Source organism: Plodia interpunctella, chromosome 5, assembly GCF_027563975.2.
Source record: "Plodia interpunctella isolate USDA-ARS_2022_Savannah chromosome 5, ilPloInte3.2, whole genome shotgun sequence".
Taxonomy (NCBI): Eukaryota; Metazoa; Arthropoda; class Insecta; order Lepidoptera; family Pyralidae; genus Plodia; species Plodia interpunctella.
In genome coordinates, this window is record NC_071298.1 from 1,726,434 (window position 1) to 1,745,632 (window position 19,199).

General features: G+C 34.4%; 3 protein-coding genes across 3 annotated transcripts; all 3 read left to right on the forward strand.

Moving 5' to 3' along the window:
* Positions 1-2,205: 2,205 nt before the first annotated feature.
* Positions 2,206-10,577, forward strand: LOC128669947 (cytochrome P450 6B5-like). Its single transcript, XM_053745218.2, has 2 exons — positions 2,206-3,592; positions 9,890-10,577. Exons 1-2 carry the CDS (start codon positions 2,259-2,261, stop codon positions 10,134-10,136), a joined length of 1,581 nt encoding a protein of 526 aa, XP_053601193.1. The 5' UTR covers positions 2,206-2,258; the 3' UTR covers positions 10,137-10,577.
* A 2,517-nt stretch (positions 10,578-13,094) lies between these two features.
* LOC128670069 (cytochrome P450 6B5-like) lies at positions 13,095-15,266 on the forward strand. The gene has a single exon (XM_053745435.2). The coding sequence runs from the start codon at positions 13,159-13,161 to the stop codon at positions 14,656-14,658; it is 1,500 nt and encodes a 499-aa protein (XP_053601410.1). The 5' UTR covers positions 13,095-13,158; the 3' UTR covers positions 14,659-15,266.
* An 83-nt stretch (positions 15,267-15,349) lies between these two features.
* On the forward strand, positions 15,350-17,324 carry LOC128670070 (cytochrome P450 6B5-like). The gene has a single exon (XM_053745436.2). It carries the CDS (start codon positions 15,603-15,605, stop codon positions 17,100-17,102), a length of 1,500 nt encoding a protein of 499 aa, XP_053601411.1. The 5' UTR covers positions 15,350-15,602; the 3' UTR covers positions 17,103-17,324.
* Positions 17,325-19,199: the final 1,875 nt, after the last annotated feature.

Here is a 19,199-nt window from a genome sequence, read left to right on the forward strand (position 1 = left end):
ATTGGATTGCAGATATTAGGTTTCGATCAGTTTTAAATGTATTTATTGGTCTCCGAGGCAGAATAAAGTCGGCACCTCCGATATTAATGTTATTCTGTTGCCTGTTGAAGATTTATTACCGTGTGGTTTACAGGAACCCTCGGGACAAGCACGTTTCAAATAATCTAAAAGGCAAAAAGAAATAAATTCCTCACTTTTTTAATATTTAATATTTATATTATTTTTTCCGTTGTCATTAAGTTTTAATTTCTCATTAGTTTCTGCACTTTTTTGTGTTTTGTCATAAAACTATTTCAATCAATCAATTAGAATGACATCTAATAATTTTATTATCTGTAACGTTTGGCAATCTGACAAGTGAATGTACACTTGTCAGATTCCAAACGTTACGTAAATAACTAATTTTAAACTTTCCAGTTGCATAATTATATATCAAACGTCAGGTATTAAACGCGCACATACCTTTTTTATTACCCAGATTTTTCGGAGCTTGTTATACAAAGGTCCGTGGTGTTGTTACTGGGCGATCCCTTCTATAAGTTATAATATATAACTTATAGAAGGGATGGAACTCTTAGCACTAACAAAACCTAGAAAGTTGCCTACATCGATAAAGTCCTCCATCATGCCTCATAACGTCTTCGACTGACAAAACAAAAAAACGGAATTTTGCGACCATAACTTCCAGAGGAAACTTCGCACCAGTCGCCCTTTGTTTTATTCAATTTGTCCTCAACGAAAACAAAATTATTGTAGGGCTCAGATAATATTCTTTGTGAATTTTCGGACATTTCTCCGGAGGTACTGAAAATATTTGAATTATTAGGTTTCGGTTATCTTAAATTATATTATATACTTAGATATTTTTTAAATTGATTAATGATGAAAATATATCCTTTAAATGCATAAAAAGACTTCCACTATATTTTCTTAATATTAACTTAGGAACTTGGGAACAAGAATATTACAAAAAAATTGTAGGCGTGTGTGTATATAAATAAATGGAATAATTCAATCTATATATTAATTATTTCGCAAAGCATTTCAAGCAGAGCATAGGTCGATTACGAATACAGTGTGGCATGAAAGTTTTAGTGGAGATTGGCTGTTTCCTGGCTAAAGATAATGAGCAATGATGAGGTCATATGACGGCGGTAATCTAGCGTTGGCTATGAAATCTTACGACTCATAACTGCCCAGTTTATGGTGAGTACATTGATAACTTAAACTATAAACTCTGCATAAATGATAAATTGAAAATCAACTTAGGATGATATGAGTCTGAAAAGATTCACCGACAATTACGTCATCTACGAACGATTCGCAGACAGAATGTCTCATCTATTCTGCCGACGACACGTTCGTAGATGAAGCAATTTTCGGAGAACCGTTTCAGGCTCGGATGACATACATCATTCTTTATTGATGACAAAAAGTTCGTAACTCATCACTTCATCGTAATTCACTTCAACTTCAATTTTTCATTCCCCATAAAACTATTCGCAGATATTTTAATACGACAGATAAACATATCCTAAATTACATCGATATTTTAATTACTAGATTATTTATCACTTACAAACACAGTATATATCGTTATTTGTTGTTTTCATATTTCATGTATATTGTAACATCAAAATTTTGGCAGCCATAATTTTATTTTCGCTTAAGTTTTAGTTTGCAAAATATTTGAAACATCATTTTTTTCAAAATACTTCGAAATATTTCGTTGTATTATTATAGGTTAAAAAGCAAAAAAATAAAACAGCAGGCAATGCATGGGGGCGCAGCGCCCTGCACTGCACACTGCACGAGGGCGTCGGGAGCACCCGCAAAAAAAAAGCTTAAAGAAAAAAACCTGTGACGGATATGTTTGTTAGGTTGTGACAAAGCGGATTTTTAATTGGAGAGAATATGACTTAGGAGTTTTGGAATTAAACACAGATATAGTTGATAATGATATAATACCTTAAGAAAAATAATTATATCATGCAAAGTATTACAAACAGTAGAAGAATCCCATGATTAAAAGGCAAAGATACATGTTTGAAATTTCGTCGATTAATGCTAGTCTTCAAATAAAACTTGATTTTGTAAGCATTAATCGTAATAATGATTCGAAAATATAAATATTTTGTTTTTCTTTTATCATATTTTTATCTGCTTAGTCATTGTGGACTATATATACAAGAACTATTATTTTTGTTACACATTTGATATTTAGTACTCTAAAGTATCAGTCAGGATAAGAAACAAAAATGCTTATTCAGATAGTATTGCTAATTTCAATAGCATTGTTGGTGTTTATTTATATAACGCGCAAGAATAATGAAGCATATTGGACAAAACGTGGAGTTAAATTTAATGACAGAAACAAAATCACTGGACCCCTCTGGGATTTTTTGACATCGAACAAACCACTGTTTCAAATATTGGATGAAATTTATAAAAAATATCGCGACGAGCCAGCTGTCGGTATTGGGGGTTTGTTAACTCCAACACTACTCGTCAACGATGCAACGAACATCCAGCACCTTTTCCAAACTGATTTCAAATCTTTCAACCATCGAGGATTTGAAGTGAATGACGGCGACCATCTGGCTGATAACATTTTGTTCATGAACGGCAATAGATGGAAACTAGTGAGACAAAGCATGACACCTGTGTTTACCAGTGCAAAACTCAAAAAGATGTTCTATATCATGGACAAGAGCGGAAAAGATTTTGTTGACTACATTAAAGACAACACATTAAGGTTAAATAAAGATGCGTTTCACTCAATTTCGACATATTGCTGTGCGTCTATTGGAGCTGCTGTGTTTGGTATAGTCTCAGAATCAGTATTTGATTCACCTTTTTTGGATGTTGCTAAAAGAGCTGCCAACTTGTCATTTTGGACTAACTTTAAATTTTCATTGATGATTTTAAGTCCATGGTTATCCAAAAAACTTAATTTCAAAATATTCTCGGAACATGAAGAGTTTTTTATTGGTGCTATGAAAAGAATTATTCGCCAACGAGAACAAGAACACGGACAGAAACATGATTTTGCTGACATTTGCGTAAGTTTACAAAGAAGTGGTACTTTGAAAGATCGAGAGACAGGACTAGAGTTGGAGCCCACAGACGAGCTGTTGTCAGGACAAGCATTTTTCTTCTTCACTGCTGGTGTAGATCCTAGTGCAGCTTCCATCTACGCTTGCTTGTTAGAATTAGGAAGACATCCTGAGCATCTCCAAAAAGTCCATGACGAGATAGACAGCACTTTCGAAGCACTCGGCGGTAAACTGACTTATGAATCAGTTATGGACATGGAATATTTAGAAAAAGTTTTATGTGAGAGTTTAAGACTGTGGCCACCAATTGGAAATTTATCGAGACAGTGTGTTGAAGACACTGTGCTACCAGTAGGAAATATCAAGATAGAGAAAGGTACTAAAGTGTTTGTGCCCGTTTATCAATTGCATCACGACCCTAAACACTATCCCGATCCAGAAGTATTTGATCCGGAGAGGTTCGCATCAGAGGCAGCTCGGGACAACAGTATCTACATGCCTTTTGGTAAGGGGAACAGACTCTGTGTTGGCATGAGGTTCGCTCGTCTGCAAGTCAAGACTGGACTGATATATTTCCTCCGCCACTTTACAGTGAAAACAAAGATACATGGAGATGAGATTAAGTTTAAACAGAACTTGGCAATATTAAGACCCTCTAATATCGATATCGAATTCATACCAAGAAAAAATGTAAAACATTTTTAAAATAGAATGAGCAAGAAACCACAAATGATAATATTGTTTGTTCTCACTATTTTGATAATACCTTTTGCCTATTTACCTATGTTAAATCAATTTTAATATATGTATAAGACCTATATTTGTTAATTGACGTCCTTGGAGAAAAGGCTGCGGTGAAGTTTGTTGCGCCGCTTCTTCTTCACTTGCGCTTTGGAAGCTGGCAGTAGACTTAGTTTAAGTAATTTTTTTGACGTCAATAAGTGATGTATATTATCCTAAATTGAATAAAGAATTTTGAATTTGAATTATAAATGATATTGATATTATTAATATGGTAATAAATTTTGTATTATATATAGTACACAGGTATTTTATCCGATATGTATGACAATAAAATCATAATAGTAATCGGGGTTTTTTTAAATACCTGCTTCGCTTTTGTAAAAAATCTTTGAATTATATATTGGAAAATCAATATTTTGAGAACAAGACAAGAATAGTACAAAGCTTATACTTTAGTAATAAATTAATTTTCTAATATTATATCTAGAGCGGAACCAAACGCGACAACCAAATAAATTAAATATTAAATATATTGGGACAAATCACACAGATTGAGATAGCCCCAAAGCAAGTTCGAGACTTGTGTTATGTGATACTAACTCAACGATACTATATTTTATAACAAATACATATATAGATAAACATCCAAGATCCCGGGCCAATCAGAAAAAGATCATTTTCCATCATAATTTTTTTATTTATATTTAGGACAAAAACAATTTTACAGAAGATTAACTTAGATAATCTTACGACGTGACGACCTCGGTGGCGCAGTGGTAAAGTGCTTACCTCTGAACCGAGAGGTCCCGGGTTCGTTCCCCGGTCGGGTAATGATGGAAAATGATCTTTTTCTGATTGGCCCGGGATCTTGGATGTTTATCTATTATGTATTTATTATAAAATATAGATTTATAATATCGTTGAGTTAGTATCCCAAAACACAAGTCTCTAACTCCAGAGTAGTTGTAAAACAAAGCTAAAGCTTTGCAGGGTCAGTCGTGAATGCAACCTAACATGTAAGGATCAGAGAGAGAGAATTTATCCTGATTTTACGACAGAACCGAGCGTTGAATTTTGGTTTGGTTTCGGTGTGAAGATACCCAGTTGAAAGCTTGGAGAGTGACATATATAGGCTATTTATTGCCGTAGACAGAGCCGCAGGCAACTGTTAGTCTCAAGTTTTACTATTAGCGTATAGAAATTATTGTTACATTACAAGCATATTTGTTTATCAAGGTTATCTTAAAATGATATTCCATTGTTGCAATATCTGCCAAAGCATTCGGTTTAAGAATATTATGATGATAAGCGTTTATTTTTGTTTGGTCTCTGGCGCGTGTCACTTTGCTTAGTCAGACATCGACATCCAAAACTTAAGTATTCCTCGAAGCGCACCTTTTAATAGCTAAAACTGTGCTTCGAAGTAGGTATATTTAAGATGCGCTTCCTAATGTGTGCTTCGAGGATTTAGAATATGACGTGATTTCATTTAATTTAGAATATGACGTGAAAAAGTGCCTGTGAAGGCATAATTTCTGAATAAATGATTTAATTTTGATTATTTCTTAACTTCAAAAATTCATATTTCCCATAAAAAATCTGAACATTTCCAGAATCTATTACCATATCGGTCTATGTAATAAATGCTATTATAGTGTCAATGAATATTTGAGAAAATTACTTGATATTTTGTAATTTATAAGTTAACGATAATTTAATTTCAATTTAATTTTTAATAATTATGACATTGTCTGTTGCACGTCAGAAATGACTAAATGTGTGAAACACTACTGATTTTTTCCACCATTGTATTTGCCACATTTTATGCAATAAATATTAAATTTAAAAAAAATTAAGCTCTAACTGATATTACAAAACAAAAAAAATATTTAACAAAAGACTTGGCTGTATGAGCTAGAACCCTTTGCCTCCTCAATGAAATGAGGGAATAAACAAAAAAAAAAATGATATTACAAAAAGGGTGTCATTTTACTAAATGAACCAGATGTCGAATTAGCTTCAAGCCTGTTTTGTTGTTTTTAATCGTTGTACCTGAAACGTTAGCGTGTGAAGAAGATATAAGTCTAAGTGGATGAATTTGTGTATTTAGATTAAATTAGCTTGTGCCCGCGGCTTCGCCCGCGTTAATTTTACAGGATGAAAGGTACCCTATGTCCTTCTCCATACTTCAAACTACATGTATGCAAAATTTCAAGAAGATTAGTTAAGTAGATAGAGCGTGAAGTGGTAACAAACAAACTTGATTGCTGGTAACAGTGTAATAATTTTTTTGTTCTACCAAGCTGACAAACAAGCGTGCGGCCCATTCGATGGTAAGTGGTCACCACAGCGTTGGCTACTTTGTGACCTGTCATTTATCTTTATCAGTTTACTTATGAACACAAACAAGAACCAATCATTAGTTTAATAGCAAGTCATTGTCAGTATACAATTTCTATCGTTACACTACATTTTAATATAGACCGCCAACTCCACACTATACTATCGGCAAACAGTAAAACTCTTGATAACTATTATGAAAACTAGCTTCCGCCCGTGGCTTCGCTCGCGTAAATTTCCTGTCTATCTACTTATTCGTACTGCTGACCTAACCTAACTCTGTCCGTCATAAAAAACCAGCATCAATATCCATTCCGTAGTTCTAAGGATCTAAGCATACATATGGACAGACAGACAGCGGGAAGCGGCTTTGTTGTAAACTATGTAGTGATAAATAAACATACAATGCCTTTATTGGCTATACATATTGTAAACATAGACAAAATATTGCATTTAATGGTAATCTTGACAGTACACTACAAACTGATAACGATTAAGATAAAATAAATTCGCTTCACGATGACTTAGCGAATGTTATTGCAAACACAGTCTCATGTTGGCTATAACGACTTGGACAATCAGTTTTTTGTTTCAGGTTTGTTTGTACTTAACTCGAGATAAAAAAAGCAATCGATCAAGCGTGAGTTGGACTTGCGCATTGAGGATTCCGGATAATACCTAAAAAAGGTGCGCTACAAACCATCCTATGAACTGTTCTTCTCATCTATATATCATAAACTATTCAATCATACTATAAGGCATACAATATACATACATATAGCTATGCTGTAACTGACTATAAGTTTTCCAAAAGTCAAGCAAACTGACTTTCACATAGTGATATGGTATAATAAAACAAAGTCGCTTCCCGCTGTCTGTCCCTATGTATGCTTAAATTTTGAAAACTATACATATAATTTTGATGCGAGTTTTTGAAATAGTGAGATTCCAGAGGCCTTATTCAGGTTTATACCTGAAAGAAGTCCCGGGCGTGTCGCTAGTTAAAGATTAACTATCTAACGAATATATTTGATAATCTGAAATCTCTATACGACCAATGTCGGGTAGAAATGTTGAAACTCAATTGAAAAGTGTTGATCCCTATCTTGTCAGTCCGTATTTACTACATAACCCTAAAACACCGATATTAAAAATCATTTTTGCGTTATCATATACATTAGTCATTATTTGTATGTAGGGAATTCGCTGATAGGTTATTGTTGTTGTGGTTATTGTTGTTAGTCTAGAACAACAATGTCATCATAATACAATACTGTGCAGATAACGTTCTGCGTATGAAGTTAACAAGGTCGTTTCATTATTGCACTGAATTTAAAACTTAAAATAGAGCATTTAACCGTAAGCTGCGCTCAGCTAACTCAGGTTTTAAAACATTTTTTTTGTGATCGAGTGCCGATGTAAAAAGTGGATATATAATTGACCAAAGGAAATACTTTTAATAATAGATCGAGCTGACTAGTTCCCGCCGGCAGCAACTATTCGAGAGTTGACGCATTAGTCAGCCATCGCAAAGCTCAACCGCAATAAAGGGAACATCGCGACCCGGCCCATGACGCCGCCACCGGCTTGAGCATTTGAGTGTGATTTTATTTGACCCCCATGACCCAACATAATAGATATGTTACTTTCAAATACCATATATGATATGTTACTTGAGTACTAAGATTTGAATGGTGAAAGAAGAAATAAAGGATATGAACACTAGTCAAGACTCATGATAGTCTCTGTGTTGAGGAATCTAAAATGATAGAACTGACGCCTTCACATGAAAAGATGGGAAAAGGTTCAGATAAAAAAAACCGAGCGCTCTGAAATATCGACCACAAGAAAGAAGGAAAGAATTCTAGAAAGAAGGGACTTTAATGAATACTTGAATAGGTACCAAAATGTGCATCAGAACAGCTCCCCTGTTGCCGATGTGATTTCTTTGATGAAGGTGGAACCTAAGACCGATAGGATATCCCATCACAGCTTGCAGAATTGATTGCAGTAAAACCAATGAACAAAGTGTATAAATTATAACGCAATTACGTTTTATCAGTGGTTAATAGTGTTACTTGAATGTTTAAATGAGTTTATTTCGCCATTTCTTCTCAGCAGTAGTCGTTTCGAAATGCTAGTAGCTTAGCTAGTAGTTTGTAGCATTGGTAAATATTATTTAATTTACAATATGACGTGAAAAAGTGCCTGTGAAGTTTTAATTTCTGAGTAAATAATTTGATTTGATTTGATTTGGACAAAATGATTCAAAGTAATTTATAATTGATTGGGCTTAATAAAAGTAAATGGAAAAGATGCATGACATTGGAAGACGCTACATAACCGAGGAAATAACAATCGAGTTTTAACAATATACCTATCTGTGTGTCATTATTATTTTTAAGCTCACTATCTGTACAATATATATTTAGGAACAGCAGTGTGCTTGATAGTTGATAATATTACCGTCATTGCGGCAGACGAGTTACAATCATGTTTGTTCAATTAATTATATTAGTGTCTATATTATTTTTATTGTTTGTTTATGTCACGGGCAAAAACAATGAAACCTATTGGAAAAAACGTGGAGTTAAGTTCTATGACAGGAATAAAGTGACAGGTTTATTCTGGGATTATTTTGTGACCGACAAAGCAATGGTAGATATAGTTGGTGATATTTATAAAAAACATCGAGACGACCCAGCTGTCGGTATAGGTGGCTTTTTAACTCCAACGCTATTCGTTAATGACGCAACGAATATCCAGCACGTTTTCCAAATAGATTTCAAATCTTTCAACCATCGAGGATTGGAAGTGAATGACGGCGACCATCTGGCTGATAACATTTTGTTTATGAACGGCAATAAGTGGAAACTTGTGAGGCAAAGCATGACACCTGTGTTTACCAGTGCAAAACTAAAAAAGATGTTTTACATCATGGACAAAAGTGGAAAAGACTTTGTAAACTACCTTAAAGAAAACCCAGAAAGGTTAAAAGAGGACGCTTTTCACTCCATATCCACATACTGCTGTGCATCTATTGGAGCTGCAGTATTTGGTATTGTCTCCGAATCAGTCTTTAATTCACCTTTCTTAGATATTGCTAGAAGAGCTCTCCAATCAACTTTAAAAACCACACTTAAATTTACATTATTATCATTAAGTCCGTGGTTGGGCAAAAAATTGAAAATCAAATTATTTTCGGAATATGAAGACTTTTTTATAGGTGCAATCAAAAGAATTATTCGCCAACGAGAACAAGAACACGGACAGAAACATGATTTTGCTGACATTTGCGTAAGTTTACAAAGAAGTGGTACTTTGAAAGATCGAGAGACAGGACTAGAGTTGGAGCCCACAGACGAGCTGTTGTCAGGACAAGCATTTTTCTTCTTCACTGCTGGTGTAGATCCTAGTGCAGCTTCCATCTACGCTTGTTTGTTAGAATTAGGAAGACATCCTGAGCATCTCCAAAAAGTCCATGACGAGATAGACAGCACTTTCGAAGCACTCGGCGGTAAACTGACTTATGAATCAGTTATGGACATGGAATATTTAGAAAAAGTTTTATGTGAGAGTTTACGACTGTGGCCACCAATTGGAAATTTGTCGAGACAGTGTGTTGATGACACTGTGCTACCAGTAGGAAATATCAAGATAGAGAAAGGTACTAAAGTGTTTGCGCCCGTTTATCAATTGCATCACGACCCTAAACACTATCCCGATCCAGAAGTATTTGATCCGGAGAGGTTCGCATCAGAGGCAGCTCGGGACAGCGGTGTCTACATGCCATTTGGTAAGGGGAACAGACTCTGTGTTGGCATGAGGTTCGCTCGTCTGCAAGTCAAGACTGGACTGATATATTTCCTCCGCCACTTTACAGTGAAAACGGAGATACATGGAGATACAATTAAATTTAAGAAAGAATTAGTACAATTAAGGCCTTCTAATGTCGATATAACATTTATACCTAGAAAAAATGTAAAAACATTGTAAATTATAATGAGCAATGGTTGTAACCTTGTATCGTATACATAAGGGTGGTTTATATACAAAATTAAAACCTTCTTTATATACTAAATAACAGGTATTAAACGCGCACATGCCTTTTCTATTTCCCAGGTGTTTCGGACCTTGTTACTAAGGTCCGTGGTCACTAGGCGACTTCTTTTCTTGTGTTATGGCTCCATCTTTCGTCAAAACGATGAGCAACCGCCTAAGTGATATTAAAATAAAAATACTGAATTATTTTCTCACATATCCAAAGAATACGGCGCCAAGTGAAAAAATTAAATAAGTACCACCTTGTATTTGTACATATATTTACTTGTAAATTTTATTTTAAAATGTTATTTTTATACTCACTCTAATATACTCTTAGATCAAGTTTTGTAAATAATGCTTAATATTAAATGACAATAAAAATATATCGGAGGACTGATTTTTTTATTTTCACACAAATTTTCAACTGCAAAGTACTTCTGTGAATACTTAGGAATAGTAGTCCCATTTACACGGGAGGATATAATATGGTTACCTATTTTTAAATATACTATTTTATGTCATAATGTAACATGGTATAATTTTACTTATCATAATAATAGTTACGCACAATATTAATTTGGCATAATGTTTTAGGCACATTTTTTACGCATACCTTACCATAAGCATAGCAATTTTTAAGGATAATATTTTAAAGCATATTGGCGGCGTATGGGTGGCCCAAGGGACTCCCCGCCGCACCCTAACCTACTGCTACACTAGCTTTATGCAAACCAAAATTATGGCATAATACATTAGCCTAAACTATAATTATGCTTATTGAAAAGGTATGCCAAAAAACAAGTATGTCTAAATATTATTACGTCAAAAAAAGATGTGCCTAACTTGTTATGGTAAATTAACTTAGGATGAAAAAAATATGCACAACAAAGAGATCCCATATAATATACTTAGTGGTCCTATTTTAGAGCGGAATCACATTTCACCAACGGATGTTGTTACTCTATCCCGCAAAAATTCGTTAAATTTAGAAGGATAGAAAATAGCCACTAGGTTAACTTTATTAAAGAGAAATAAAAGGGAAGACGTATAATGTGAATAATTGGTACCTATATTTTCGAAGAGTCCAAAGTCCAAACAAGAATAACAAAGCCATAGCCACACCATGATATAAAAAGACACTAGAAATGTTATTCAAAATTTCTCTAAATGTGGCTTGATACCTTAACAAACTTCAGCTGATTTCCTACAGGAGCAAATACAGGAGATACTTAAAGAAAATATTTTTGTGCAAGAAAACTGTCATTATTGATAAATAAAAGCTTAAACTAAAATGAGAATAAAAAAATACAAATTATGTTTTTATTTCCCTGCGGCAAAGTGTCCAAAAGGCTGGAAGCTGTCAATTTGCACTGCAAAGCTGAATGAACCTCTGAGAAAAAAAGCTTTCATCCTTTTGTTCACGAGATGCGTCATCCAGCCTTTTTGATATGTAATTAAAAAGCTGATAAATATATATAAATATATAAGGACAAATCACACAGATGGAGTTAGCCCCAAAGTACTAGACTTATGTTATGGGATAATAACGCAACGATACTATATTCTATACTATGTATATATATAGATGAACATCCAAGACCCAGGCCAATATGAAAAAGATCAATTTCCACGTTGTCCTAACTGGGGATCAAACCCGGGACCTCCAGTCCGGCATGGTGACCATAGGCCACGGATACTTCAGTATATACCCCATGGACCTACATATCTGTATAGTTAAGTATTTTGAACAAACTTTCACATTTGAATATATATCAATCAATATAAGTTAGTTAAATAGTAAGTAGAAATAGTTGAGTGAACGCATGACGAGGATTTTTAATCTACTTGTTCGCCGCGAACGCGGACCTCGCGAACACTATATTTTTTTTTACTAAACTGTAATTATTTCAAAAACGACTTAACCGATTTTGTAGCGCTGCGAACTTTAAAAAATTATTGACATGATCCTACATAACCTTTAAATTTCATTAAAATCAGACCAACGGTTCGAAAGTTATCGCGTTACAAACAAACATACATACTTACATTAAAAAAATATATTTTTGCCCCAAGTTTATTTGTAGACCTCGCTCGCTTAGCTCGCTCGGTCAATTACCAAGCGGGCGAACAAGCATACAGCCTACCAGATACCTGATTGTTAGTCGTCACCACAGCCATCATTAACGCTTACAACACCAGGGGTGTCGGGGCGTCGCCTACTTTATGTCCTAGGATCTTTTGCCACAGTGCCCTGTAACACACCGCCTCTCTCACCCTTCAAACCGTGACCTTTGACGACAGAAATGGATGAGAGTGTGATCTCTAATAAATATAATATTACCTTGAACAAATCTTCCGATCCGAGCTTATTTGTGTGGAAATTTTAAGATTATTCCATCAATAACTTTGTTATTTAGAACTTGTATACACACGACATTCCACATTGGCCTTATTTGTTTATCAACATTATTGTTAAAAAAATATAATTCAATAAGTATACGAATGACATAGTATACAACAGTTTTCCTCATGTATCAAGCTGAAAGATAGATCTGGCCCTACAAACAATTGTATAATAAACAAAGAAAAAGTTTGTATTATAAATATATCTTGCGTTGACATGAAACAAACAATAACTATTGCGCCTAAAAACATAAAAATTGCAAATATCATAGAATAAACGTAAAAGGAGTTAATGCTCAGCAATAACAGAATAGGCTGAAAAACAGCCTTTTTGATGATCATGTTTACATTATAATGGAACTTAATCTAAAAATTTGTTCGTCTCACTTCCATATACAGCTTACTTGTCATGATTATACATAAAATTATCGGCTGTGTCACATATTGCTCTGATCTATTTATAAATCACCTCAATGTTATCAAAAAAGTTACATATATACTACCACATATGTAATGATCTGCTACAGTAGAATATAATAACTCAAGAAAACAAACGTCTGACAAAGATAAAATGTTCCTGTCGATAATACTATTACTTTCAGTGTCATGTTGGGTGCTCATATATCTAATAGGGAGAAATAATGAAAACTATTGGAGGAAACGTGGAGTCAAATTCCATAATAAACACAAAGTTGCAGGTATTTTCGGCGAAGTTTTCACCTCGGACAAACCAATATTCAAAGTGGCTGAAAATATTTACAAACAATATTGCGATGAACCAGCAGTGGGCCTTGGCGGATTCCTGACTCCTACGTTACTGGTCAGAGATGAAACAAATTTGCAGCATATTTTTCAGACCGATTTCCAGTCGTTCAATCATAGGGGAGTCGAAACCAGTAAAGGAGACCTACTGGCTGATAACCTTTTATTCATGCGCGGAAACAGATGGAAACTAATGCGTCAAAGTATGACACCCATGTTTACCAGCGCAAAACTCAAAAAGATGTTCTATATCATGGACAAGAGCGGAAAAGATTTTATTTCGTACCTAAAACATAACCCAGAAAGATTGAATGGTAATGCTTATGATTCTTTAACAACATTCTGCTGCGCAGCTATTGGAGCTTCTGTTTTTGGAGTTGTTTCAGAATCAGTTTTTGAATCGCCATTTTTGAAGGTCGCCAGAAGAGTTGTTAAACAAACATTCAGGAATAATCTGAAAGCCGCAATTTTAAATTTTAGTCCTTGGTTGGCTAAAACTTTGAATATTAAACTGTTTTCGAATTACGAAGACTTTTTCATTGGCGCTGTTAAGAGAATGATAAGGCAAAGAGAAAAAGAACACGGACAGTCGCATGATTTTGTTGACATTTGTGTAAATTTACAAAAAAATGGTACTTTAAAAGATCGGGAGACAGGACTGGTGTTGGTACCCACGGATGAGCTATTATCGGGACAAGCTTTCTTCTTCTTCTTAGCCGGTGTTGAACCAAGTGCTACAGCTCTCATGGCATGTTTATTGCAATTAGGTAAACATCCTGATCATCTAGAGAAACTGCATAAAGAAATAGACATGGTCCATGATAAACTTAATGGAAAACTAACTTTTGAATCTGTAATGGAAATGGAATATTTAGACAAAGTGCTATGTGAGAGTGTAAGAATACTGCCCCCAGTTGGATTATTGGTGAGACAATGTGTTAAGAATACTGTTTTGCCTACGGGGAATATCAAAATAGATGAGGGAACTAAAATATTTGCACCAGTGTATGCAATGCATAATGATCCTAAATATTTTCCGAATCCAGATGTATTTGACCCAGAGAGATTTGCTTCTGAATCAACATATAACGGCCACATGTATATGCCATTCGGAAAAGGAAATAGACTGTGCATTGGTAACAGATTTGCCCAACTGCAAGTGAAGACTGGACTGATATATTTTCTCCGTAATTTCACTGTTAAAACAATTATAGATGGAGATGAGTTCAAATATAATAAAAAACAAGGACAAGTAAGACCTTGCAATGCAGATGTTAAATTTATACCAAGAAAAATAACTGGTTTGTAATTGCATATAACGTTAAACTAGCATAAAATCGGTTCCCTATTTTTATGTCATAATTTAACATGGCATACTTTTACTTATCATAATATTAATTTGGCATAATTATTTAGGCACATTTTTTTTACGCATACCTACCATAAGCATAATATTTTTAAGCATAATATTCTAAAGCATATTGGCGGCGTATGGGTGGGTGGCCCAAGGGACTCCCCGCCACACCCTAACCCCTGCTACACTATAGCTTTATGCAAATCAAAATTATGGTAAAATATATTATCCTTATAATTATGCTTATCGAAAAGGTATGCCAAAAAACAAGTATGTCAAAATATTATTATGTCAAAAAATATATGGCTAACTCGTTATGCTAAATTAAATAAGATTAAACACACGATATTAATGTCTGCAGTTTGCATATCCATAGTGAAAAAGGGTTTAAGTATTTTAAAATGAATTTACATATATAATTATATTATACACTATAATTCAATTGCATATTCTTTATTGTGTCATAAAAGACTTTGTAGAAATAATGAAACATGACTAACCAAAATTAGATATTAATTAAATAATATTTTTTTTGTGTGATAAATAAATGTATTATATTGACATCCTGCGTATAATTTAATACATCATTTATCTCTGTAAAATAATATCGAATATCAACACTATATAATAACAAATACACAGCAAAAGTAGTTTTATTTTATCATATAATCTGTACAGATATAAAAACAATCTGCATTAAACAAAACGCTGAAAATAAAAACGCTGCGTAATGTTAGTTAGCTTCAAATACAGCTTATCAGACATGAATAAGCAAAACATAGTCATTATTAATTATGTAATTCATACTTACTATCAAAATTTACACAATATATTTACAAATTGCGCAGATAATTCAACTGTCAAATCATACAGTGTTTATATACCAGTCGCCCTAAATAATGCTAGTGCCATTTATACTACTACTTTGTGCAACGTGCTGGTTGATCATTTACCTAATAGGTCAACACAATGAAAAATACTGGAAGAAAAAAGGACTGAAATTCCACCAAAAAAACAAAGTTACAGGTGTGTTCGGTGAATTCTTGACATCAGACAAAGCAATGTTTAAAATTATTAGTGACATATATAAAAAATATCGTAACGAACCGGCTGTTGGGATTGGCGGGTTCTTGACCCCAACTTTACTAGTGAACGATGAAACGAATATCCAAAATGTATTACAAACGGATTTCAATTCCTTCAACCATCGAGGTTTTGAGATCAATGAAGGAGATCATCTGGCTGATAACCTTGTGTTCATGAAAGGTAACAGATGGAAATTAGTACGGCAAAGTATGACACCCGTCTTTACCAGCGCAAAACTTAAGAAGATGTTCTACATCATGGATAAGAGCGGAAAAGACTTCGTTTCGTATGTGAAGGATAATCCAGAAATACTGAAAAACCAACCATATGAAACCGTGTCAACGTTCTGTTGCGCAGCCATCGGTGCTGCGGTGTTTGGAATTGTTTCAGAATCAGTTTTTGAATCACCATTTTTGGATATAGCTAGAAGAGCTCTCAAACCATCAGTTAGGAATGCTCTCAAACTTGCCATCGTAAATTTAAGCCCGTGGCTGTCGAATATATTAAACATAAAACTATTTTCGGATTACGAATCCTTTTTCATTGGCGCAATGAAAAGGCTCATACGGCAAAGGGAAAAGGAAAGCGGACAGAAACACGATTTTGCTGACATTTGTGTTAGTTTACAGAAAAATGGTACTTTAAAGGATTCAGAAACAGGATTGGAGCTGGAACCCACAGATGAGCTGTTATCAGGACAAGCTTTCTTCTTCTTTATAGCTGGTGTTGATCCCAGCGCTGCAGCCATTTACGCCTGTTTACTGCAATTAGGGAGACATCCCGAGCACCTTGAGAAAGTCCATAAAGAAATAGACATGGCGTTTGATAAACTCAATGGTCAACTAACGTTTGAATCTGTAATGGAAATGGAACACTTAGAAAAGGTGTTGTGTGAGAGTTTGCGACTATTGCCACCCATTGGATCTTTGGTTAGGCAATGTATTAAAGACACTGTTTTACCTATAGGCAATATAAAGATAGAAAAAGGCACGAAAGTGTTTGTGTCTGTATATGATTTGCACAATGATCCTAAATATTATCCTAACCCAGAAATATTTGACCCGGAGAGGTTTGCATCAGAAGCAGCGCGTAATGGCCACATGTATATGCCATTTGGCAAAGGGAACAGACAGTGTATTGGAATTAGGTTCGCCCGACTTCAGGTTAAAACTGGATTGATACATTTCCTACGTCATTACAGTGTTAAAGCCAAAATAGACGGAAGAGAACTTCGATTCAGAAAAGAACAAGTGCAAGTAAGGACTTCTAACGTAGAGATTGAATTTATACCAAGAAAAATTAAAAACTTGTAAGTACTACAAAGGTTATAAAATGTAAGCCTTTATTGCAAGCTATTGTGTAGAATATTACTCAATAATATTTCGATGTTTGTTAATAACTTTTTCATTTGTGATAAAAAGTTTTGTAAACATTCTTAACGTGAGAGAGCATAGGTAAGTAGTTAGTAGCGTAATTTCAATTTTATAAGGTATATTATTTTTAATTAATAAAAATAAAAACGTGTAGTCAATTTATTTAAATTTTATGTTATATTTTTTTACAATACGAGTATGTAATATTAACTTTATATATTATGCTAAAAGATGCACAAAAACAGGCCAATGTTCAGTTTTTGCCGTAATCTCCCGTTCTTATCGCACCGAGCCTACGAAGATTAAATCTTTCTATCTCTTTTTTGCATCCTATTAAATCATGCAACAGAAAGAAAATAAGGAAATCGAAAGGTCGAGAGAATTATTTGTAGCAAACTGCTTTCTTATCTGACTGGATTGTGGTCTAACGTATATAAATCTATTTAAAAAATTCTTAACGTTTGTTGGCCGGGCGTTGAATAACATTACAAGGTCACACATCAATAAATAAAATAAATAAATATGTATGAACAAATCACACATTTGAGTTAATCCCAAAGTAAGTTCGAGACTTACTACTTTACTGAGAGGTTACTAACTCAACGGTACTATATTTTATAACATATACATATATAAATCAATATCCAAAACCCAGGCCAATCTGAAAAAGTTAATTTTCCATCTTAACCTGACCGGGGATCGAACCCAGGACCTCCAGTGTAGCATTCCGGAATGATGGCAATTAGGCCACGCATGTCGTCTCAATCTAGGTCACAACTCCAACTCGCAGTAAATTACAGATAGATTAGCAAATTGAAATAAACAAACAGATAGGTTATCACGTTATTATTATAAGTTCCACAGTTATCATGTTTTCGATGTGATAATGATAACATTATATTAAATTAAATCGGTATTATAATCTAGCCGTATATTTGAAAAACGTTTGTCAGAAAGTAATAAGTAATAGCACGATTTACATCCTTAGTGATAGCCAATCGGCTGGTAGGATCCTCTGAATTAAACTAAACAATTTAGATCCGATCTAGTATTAGAATTAGAATTGAAACCCGAACAAATGTATATTTGTTCCCGAACCCGAACAAATATACATTTGTTCGGGTTTCAATTCTAATTCTAATATTATTATAATTTTTGTCTATATGTATATACAGACAAAAATTATTTTAGCTTCTATTGAATGAATGAATAAAAATATTGATTTCAGACTATGCACAATATACAAGTCCATATTATATTAGTAAGAGACTTTAACAACTATGTTAGTAAGAATTAAAATATAGGTTGTTGTTTTGGATATGTAAGGATGACCGGCACTTCAGATTTGGACTATCCACCCTTTCCGATAACACCCTCAGGAGTGTGTTGGTACTGCACCTTACCCGTGACCACAAGGAAGCAGTCATTTTACGAAGCACCGCTTGGAAGCCGTCTGTGCTATGCTCGGCAAACATTCGTGAGGCACTGCAGCGCCAGTGCAGCCCCAACAGACCCCTGTAGCTGTTGTTATACTGGACCGGCAGGGCATTGTATGCCTTTTTGGTATACTTGCACCATAGGCTGCATGTGTACAATGTCTGGCAGTAGCTTTTAAAAAGCGTGATCTTAACTTCGCGTGAGCAACGTGCAAACCTACGGGACAGCATATTGCCCCTTACTTACTTATTAATTACCCCCGCATTCTCAGTCCCGACCTTATTGCTCCACTCCATTTTGACATAACATACCTCGATCTAACATCCAATCAAATCGCCAATAAATTTGCTAACCACGCCCATTTGAGGTAGAATATCGAACTGTCAGCTCAAGGAATTACATAGATGACATCAAAAACATGCTGTAAAAAACCCAAGTCTCGCAGCTCAGTTTTTCTACCATAAAAATTTGTGAGATCCATGCAATACCGAGTCGATTATTAATTTATTTAGTCCCTACTAATGGGACCTTCTGTCTGAAGTTATTACGTAAGTTGTTATTATCAATATTAAAAATATTTAGGTTTTAAATAAATTATAT